Below are 8,719 nucleotides of genomic sequence, written 5' to 3'. Positions count from 1 at the left end.
CTAGAAAGGGTGTTTTGGTTTGGTCGTGTCAAAATGAGAAAGAACAAATAGTTCCATTGCCTTTTGGGCAAAAGTTAAAGATGCTAGATAGGATTTAAAGGGGCAGTCCTTTATATAAGTGCACATTTATTTATTTTTCACGAAGGGCGGATGTGCATTATTTTTTGGCCTTAGCCCAACTTTGTTCCAAAGAGCTCAAAGCCAGGCAGGGAAACAGGCAGCCTTTCCCCAAATTTTTAAAGGCCTTCAACAAAGTTATCCCAGCCTTGGGTGAGAGCCCTCTAACCTTCCCTATAAAAAAGAAAGTAAAAAAGGGGGTTAGAAATAGGGCTACTGATATCTAGCTGATTGTTAGATATCAGCAGAGAGATATCGAAATCTTTGCTGCCATCTGTTGGATGCCTGGATTTTTTCCAGCCCAAATAGGTAAAGGTTCTCCTCGCACATATGTGCTAATCGTTCCTGACTCTAGGGAGCGCTGCTCATCTCCGTTTCAAAGCCAAAGAGCCAGCGTTGTCCGAAGACATCTCTGTGGTCATGTGGTCAGCATGACTAAATGCCAAAGGCGCACGGAACGCTGTTACCTTCCCACCAAAGGTGGTCCCTATTTTCCTACTTGCATTTTTTACGTGCTTTCAAACTGCTAGGTTGGCAGAAGCTGGGACAAGTAACGGGAGCTCACCCCTGTTACGCGGCACTAGGGATTCGAACCGCTGAACTGCCGACCTTTTCATCAACAAGCTCAGTGTCTTAGCCACTGAGCCAATGTGTCCCTTTATGCCCAAATATGGTAGCCCTAATTGGAAAAAAAGCTCAGGAGAAAAAAATTTAGCTGAGAATGATAGAATACAAATAGAAAGTAACATTGGTAGCTCAGGTTGAATTGTGGGATCCTTGGTGCTCTCTCTGAGCATGGTTGTTTTCTTGCAGACGTTTCATTACCCAACTAGGTACCATCATCAGTGCTAGAAGAAGTGTGCTCTCTGTTTATATATTCATGCCTTGCCCTGTGTTGATGGGAGAGTTCTTGGTGCTTCCTGGATTAGGTTGTTGTTTATTGTTTGACAGTTTGTCTGTCTGTTATTCCTTGATTTGGGGAACTACACATTTCCCATTCTTAAATAACTATCACATGGATATGTTTATTTTATTTATTTATTTATTTATTTTGTCAAGCATGTATTAGATAACAGATAAAAGTATAAACATGATTATGAATACATGAAATGGATACATATAAAATTAATAATTGTTATGGGTAATTTGTTTTTTTTTGGTTTTGGGGGTTATTAGTGGTACGTATAGTTTAATGACTCTTTTGACTTCGAGGGAAAAAATGTTATAATGGTCTTTGGCAGTATTACAGCCAGTGCATAGAATTTGCCAATCAAGAGATGAGAAGTCGGTATCTAATGAGATCATAGTTGGCTATAAAAAGTTACAATTGGGGATCCCATCATTTGATGATTTTTGTAAGGTTGTATATTGAGACAAAAGTCAATCATGCTGTGGTCACTGTTGTAATTATTATAAATAATTAATAATATTAATTAATCAAGGCAATATTAATGTACCAATTAATAGCAATAATTACAAGAGTCGCATATGTTCTCAGCTGTGCTTGGTGTAGAAAAAAATCCATGCCCCATGGAAACTAAACTCTTGTCACACAAGAAACGGAAAACAGAGAAACAGGGTGCAGGTTGCATGTTCCAAGTACGTTAGTGAAATGTCGAAATATTATCCAACACGTGGTACTTGTATCAGTATAAGCCTCCTAGATTTGGTAACCTTAAACCAGCTTTTATTTGATGTTTTATTTGATATGGTAGAGTTTCAACACTTCCTCTAAATTGCATTTCGAGAATAAATCATGTTAGAAGTCTCAGCTACACAGCTGCTGTATTTTTCCCTCCCTCGGATCACAAAACTTTCACTTCCTAATCACATGTGCTATGTTGATTTACATATGGATATTTTATGCGTGCAGTGATGGTTATTGACAAGGCTTTCAAAAAAAGGAAAATTCCACCCTTGGATGGAAAAACCTGAAGTTGTTTCGTGAACTGCCGAGCGACAGGCCACTCATTCTTGAAAGCTCTGCTGAGAATCAAGTCCTTCTCTCTTTTTTTGTTCTCTGCAGCTATTATTTTTTTTCTCTCAAATGGAAAGCTACAATTTCCTTTATGTGAACACCTTGGTGCAAGATTACCTGAAATACATTTGTCAAGAGGCTCAACTTGCAGCGGCCCCAAACCGAGTGGCTGAAGTCCTACGGAAAGCCGGATCTTCGGCGCAGAAAGAAGTCGAAAGCAACCTGAGACCTTACGTGGACTCACTGGAGATTCGTTCAGTAGAAGACGCTAGTAACATTTTCAATCAAGTGATGGAAAACGAATTTGAAGATGGGAAAATTAACTGGGGACGCATTCTGACCATATTCCTGTTTGGCGGAATCCTGGCTAAAAAACTCCAAGGACCTTTGGCAAAAGAAAACTTGAAACAGATCTCTTATTTCATCACAGACTATATCATGAGCACCAAAGGAAAGTGGATCAGTGAGAATGGAGGATGGGTAAGTTTTCTCAGCCTTTTTGTTGTTCAGAGATGCTAAGTTGTGCTCGAGACCCCATGGACCATAGCATGCCAGCCCTCCTGTCCTCCTCTCTCTCTCTCCGAGTCTGCCCAAACTCAAACTGACATTATCTAACATCTCCTCCTCCTCCTCCTCCTTCTCTTTTTGCCTTCGATGTTTGCCCTTTAGCATCACTAATTTTTCATGCAGAACTCGAGACCAAAAGCTCACGGAATTGGATATTAATTTAACAGCTCGTAATAAGGCAACACATCTTTATATTGATTTAACAATACTGAATTTTTGTGCTGATCTCTCAACGTCTAAGGTACTGCAGCATTTGCTTAAACCTTACCTTATATCAGTAGTGTTGTGTGTAGTATCCATAAATAGACTCAGAATAAATATAAAAGACATCTGTAAATCTACTTGCATGTTGAAATGGAAAACTCATATTAGTGATGAGGGGTTTGAATGAATATTCTAGTAAATACAAAATTGTATTGGCCAAAATTGTGGAAATCTTTTGGGAAAGGGTTTTTTGAGGTTTGATGGCTAATAATACCACTTTTTGGGGGAGTTTCAAGATAACCATATTCCATTTCTGGAATGGCCTGGGAATAGCCCAGACCTTAACCCAATTGAAAATCTATGGAGCCAACTAAAGAAACTTGTTAGTCAGAAGCGACGCAGCAATCAAACCCAGTTAATAGAAGCCATAATTCAATCTTGGTTTCACATAATAACAGCTGCAGAACTAAAAGACTTGGTTCACTCCATGGGAAGACGTTGTAAGGCCGTAATTCATGCTAAAGGTTACCCAACTAAGTATTAACTGACATGGTGAGATAATTTTTGTATGTCTCGTTTTTTCTACCTGTTTCACTTTTCTTCTTTATACTGTACCTGATATTCTAATAGCAAATCCTTCATAAAAGTTATTGCATTACATTCTTGATTAAATTATCTTTCCATTGATTTATAATTTTATCGTACTACTCCAAAAAAAAATAAAATGGGGGGGGTGTTATTAGCTAGTTTTAGAAAATACACTTTTCCCAAAAGGTTTCCACAATTTTGGCCACTACTGTATTGTCTTATAAAGTACAACTCGATAGTACAACCCAAGAGAACATTTAACCCCACAGAGTTCAAAGAGTTTATTTCTATGCAATATGGGTAAGATTATTTCAAAAGATCAGAAAAATTCAATAGTGTGGTAATAATACCGTGGAACTCAGTGGAATTTTGTTTTTGAATGGGTAATTGGCATTTATTAAAATTCTATCTATCAATCATCTATCTATCTATCTATCTATCTATCTATCTATCTGTCTATCTACCTACCTACCTACCTACCCCTCATTTCTTTTAATTTTAAGAGTCTTCCAGGCCACTCAGGCATCAAGTTACATATTAAATCAAACTCTGGCTTGCCTGCTTTGAGGTTTTAGGTTTGCTAATTATTTGCCTTGAAACACAGCAAAAGAAACTTTCCATAGCAAAGGAAACACACGGTAGCATATTCCTCTTCCTCAAGGGGAACAGGAACTTGCAAAATGCCTGGTTTGTTTTTTTTGTGTTCCTAAGATATGTGGCAAAGGGTGAGATACTGGCAACCTGCAGCGCAATCCTGAAAATATTGATTCCCCATTAACTGCAGCCTTGCTGGGATCTTTCAGAAAAAGGAGTCTCTCCCCATTCATTTCAAGGACACACTGTAGTCAAGGAAAAGAAAAATGATCCTGCATTTAAGATTCAGAATTCCCCAAAGAGGAATCAAATAGAAAAAGGTTGTATTCTCTGCAAATCTAAGATGGCTTTTTCACTTTGATGTATGGGGGGAAACCCCTAATCTTCCTTTCAGGGAATTATAGCAATTCTCAATTCCTGTATATGACTGTTTCCCTATTAATCTTGATCTGCAGTGAGATTTCCGTGGGTGTATCTGAGAGCCACATCTACATCTAAAGCATACTGTGTTTTTCCCTTGGAGTTTCCATTCAATGTCTACAAAATAGAAATGGCAACTGAGGGCCTATTTCTCCTAAATCATTTGAGCCGCACCGTAATAAATTGCACCTCGTTGATTGCGGTCAGGTTGGCTTCAGGCAATGTACTGAGCCAACATAATAACCAAGAGAACTGGGCTTCTGTTATACTATTAAGGTCCAAATAAGACTTAACCACATTCAGTACTCAACAAAATTTACTATGCAATGCAGGAGTGGGTTCTACTTACCTTTACTACCGGTTCACAGTGGGGCCGCGCGTGTGCTCTTCTATGCATGCGTAGAAGTGTTTTGATGACATTGGGGGTCAGTGGGCGGAGCCTCCCGCCGGTTTTACTACCCATTCTATAGAACCTGTGCGAACCGGGGGCAACCCACCACTGGTGCAATGTGACATCAGCTTGGTATCGGTTTTAGAAGACAATTTTCTTTTTTTGCTTCTTAACTGCCAATAATAAATTGGAAATTTGAGGAACCTCAGGCCTCAGAGCTTTATTTCGTTGGCAGTGTTCCTTGGAAGCCTGACAACTTGGTTTTTAGTTGATCTGGACAGCATATTGTGTGAACAGGATGCCAAAAAAGCCAATGCAATTCTAGGTTGTGCTAATGGAGGGATAAAACCAAGAACATGTGAAGTTCTAGTACGGCTTTACAATGCCATAGGAAGGCCACACTTGGAATCCTGCATCCAGTTTTGGTCACCACAATGTAAAAAAAGATATTGAGACTCTGGAAAGAGCGCAGAGAAGAGCAACAAAAATGATTTAGGGGGCTGGAGGCTGAAACGGTTACAGGAATTGGGTAGTCTAATGAAAAGAAGGGCTAGGGGAGACATGATAGCAGTGTTCTAATATCTGAGGGGCTGCCCCAAAGAAGAGGGAGTCAAGCTATTCTCCAAAGCACCTGAAGGCAGGAAAAGAAGCAATGGATGGAAATTAATCAACAAGAGAAGCAACCTAGAACTATGGAGAAAATTTTCTTCCTTGGTGAGAATTAGTAGATGTTGTGACCCAGGCCCAAGTAGGTATTATCAGACACAATCAGTTCTAAACAAACAGAATTTATTAGAACAGTTGAGAATTAACTCATTCTCAGCGTAGTCCAAACTAATTCAAAACAAATTATAACACAATTCTTCAGCCTTATCACCAACCTTGGTCTACTTTGGCAACCTGCCAAAGGCTTTTCTTGGCAAAAGTTCAGAAGCAGAAGACGCCGACAAGAAAAAAATGCAGCAAGACAAGAAACAAATCTATCAACGTTGTTTTCCGACAAAGTTCCCAAGAGCCCTTGCTGCTCTTTTAAGCCTTATGGGAAGGGCCAATCATCTCTTGGCCTTACTCCCGAGTCGTCCTCTTTGCTTTAGCTGCTCTTGCCTTCTAGCAGCTCTTCTCATGCATGCACTAGGAACAGGCTCCTCCTGTTCCTCTGCCTCTCTGCTGTCAGCCTCTGGAGGCTCCGGAGTCCGCACATCACTCCCCGATGGCCCTGGCCCCATCTCTGCCTCCGACGCAGAGCCCTCATCTGGGCCTTCTCCAGCCTCCAGGACTGGCCCATGTTCTACGTCAGCCTCATCGCTGTCCGACTCTGCTGCCAGCTCCACAGGCTGCTGGCGGACCACAACAGTAGAATGGCTTGTCTTCAGAAGTTGTAGGTCCTTCATCACTGGGGAGATTGGACAGCCACTTGTCTGAAATGGTATATGGTTGTCTGCTCAAGCAGAGGGCTGGACTAGAAGATCTCCAAGGTCCCTTCCAACTTACGTTATTCTATGTTCTACAAACACAGGCAGTTGCCTTTTTTCTGATTCTGCTAGTAGCTTCTGTGACTCTTTCAGATTCTTCTTGCCGGAGTAAAAATCTTGAAATTATCCGAGGGAAACCTTAAGACATAATTATGCACATATAGCTGTGGTGCATGTATGCATTTTTTTTAAAAAAATTGCAAGCTAGGTGGGGTTTTTTTTAACATGTTCCATTACATTTCCGTTCACTTTGATGGCAGTGTCCATCAAATCCAAATCCACCAGATGGCAGCAATAAGTCTCCAAAATCAAAATAAAACACTGCAATTTTGTAAAAAAAAAAGGAAAAAAAAGGCATAATTAACATGTAACGAACAGTGACTTGAACCCTTGTGAAAAGAGATCTCATCCGAGGAAGCTCATTTTTACAGTTCATTTGAAATATTTAAAGTTGAAATATTTGAATATTTAAACTTTAAAATATTTAAAGTTGTTTTCACAGGAAGCTTGGCCCCAGCTCCATAGTGCAAGACGTTAAGATACTTAGCAAGGAGATCCAAAATGTTGGGTGATTTGCAAGCCACAACAGCTGGGTTCACACAAACACTAGGTGAAGGCCAAACGTGATTTTATGCCCGATGAACACCGCTTCAGATCTCAACAATCATGTCATTATTTCTTTATATCCCACCTTTATTTTTTGGTAAAAATAACTCAAGGCAGCGAACGAATCCAATACTTTGAGTGCACCCAGGATAATCAATCAGACTTCCCCCACTCCACCCCGCCCCGCCCCGCAGGAATGGCTTTATTCATTGCAAGCGATGTATAACATATTTTTATTTTATTTATTTTTACCCCACCTTTATTATGTTTTATAAACAACTCAAGGCGATGAACATAGCTAATATAGGTAGTCCTCGACTTACGATCACAACTGAGCCCAAAATTTCTGTTGGTAAGCGAGACATTTGTTAAGTCAGTATTGCCCCATTTTACGACCACATTCTTACCACAGTTGTTAAGTGAATCAGTGCGGTGGATAACCTGGTTGTTAAGTGAATCTGGTTTCCCCGTTGACTTTGCTTATCAGAAGGTCGCAAAAAAATGATCACGTAACCTCGGGACACAGCAACGGTCCCAACTAGGAACCAGTTGCCAAAGCATCTGAATTTTGATCCCATGATCGTGGGGAACGCTTCAAAGGTCGTAATTGTGAAAAACGGTCGTAAGTCACATTTTTCAGTGCCATTTTAACCTTGAACAGTTGTCAGGGTTCTGACAGATGCCCTAATTAAATCATGAGTCTCGAGCCAAGCTTCAAAAGAAATCCAGTTATTTATTAGGAGCTTCATATCAGCACGTTCCCAAGCAAAGCCAGCTCTGACCCTACCTAATTTACGCTGTTTCCCCCCTCCCTCCAGGGTGTGTCATCAATCACATTAGCCAACGGAACAATTTTGTGGGTTGTAGAGGTCACTCCCCACCGGTTGCTGCAGGTAACCCTGGGCTACAGCCTTGAGAGACATAAGCATGGAATGTGCATCTGTCTTTGGCTGCTGTGCCATTTCGCTGCTTTCCCATTCCCCCTGGCCTATGGCAACTCGAGAGCAGGCCGGGATGCTTTGCGAGTTGACAACAGTCACTAAACGAACTGTTGTAATTTGAGGACTACCTGTACTCCTTCCTTCTCCTATTTTCCCCACAACAACCCTATGAGGTGGGGTTGGGCTGAAAGAAAGGGACTGGCTCAAAGTCACCAGAGTTGGCTTTGATGCCTAAGGCAGGACTAGAACTTCTATGATTGGCTCAACATCACCCAGATGTCTTTTATGCCTGACTAGAATTTACTGCCTCCTGGTTTCTGGCCAGGTGCCTTAACCATTCGACAAAAGTGATTCTCATCATCCTTTTCTCTTTGCTTGCAGGACAATGGCTTTAGAACCAAATTTGAGGATAGAAGCTCCTGGGTATCCTTATCCACTTTGAAGACAAAGATCTTGGCTGTTTTCTCCATCTTCAATCAATATCACTCATAAACCTGGTCAATGCTTTTCTTGAGGATGTTACACTGGGATGACTTCCCTCTTAGTAGAAGACTGAGAACGCTTACTGAGCTCAAGAGGGAAAGGGGGGAGAATATTATATTTCAAACTTTATTTATATGTTATTTATAATATATATATATATATATTTCTTTTGTGAAATTGCTTGCAGATATTAGTGTGCAGTAAAACGAACTCAGCATAGAAATTATTTCTATCTCGTCAAGCAGTGACCTTACAATGATGTAGAATTAGCTCATCCGGTGGTATTTACATCAATATTGCAAGTCTGAAATTGCAAATCTCCCACCGTCTCCTATACAGCCTGAGAAGCTAGGGAGGG

The 8,719-nt window shown here is 40.6% G+C and overlaps 1 protein-coding gene across 1 annotated transcript; it reads left to right on the top strand.

The window, feature by feature from the left end:
• The first annotated feature begins 2,149 nt into the window (after positions 1 to 2,149).
• BCL2A1 (BCL2 related protein A1) lies at positions 2,150 to 8,459 on the top strand. The gene is made up of 2 exons (XM_070953756.1): positions 2,150 to 2,575; positions 8,260 to 8,459. The coding sequence occupies exons 1-2, from the start codon at positions 2,165 to 2,167 to the stop codon at positions 8,368 to 8,370; spliced, it is 522 nt and encodes a 173-aa protein (XP_070809857.1). The 5' UTR covers positions 2,150 to 2,164; the 3' UTR covers positions 8,371 to 8,459.
• Positions 8,460 to 8,719: the final 260 nt, after the last annotated feature.

This window comes from Pituophis catenifer, unplaced genomic scaffold (assembly GCF_029215685.1).
Source record: "Pituophis catenifer annectens isolate HBS135680 unplaced genomic scaffold, rPitCat1.0.hap2 SCAF_14, whole genome shotgun sequence".
NCBI classification, from domain to species: domain Eukaryota; kingdom Metazoa; phylum Chordata; class Lepidosauria; order Squamata; family Colubridae; genus Pituophis; species Pituophis catenifer.
Note: the sequence above shows the minus strand (reverse complement) of the source record. Positions and strands in the feature narration are given on the sequence as shown.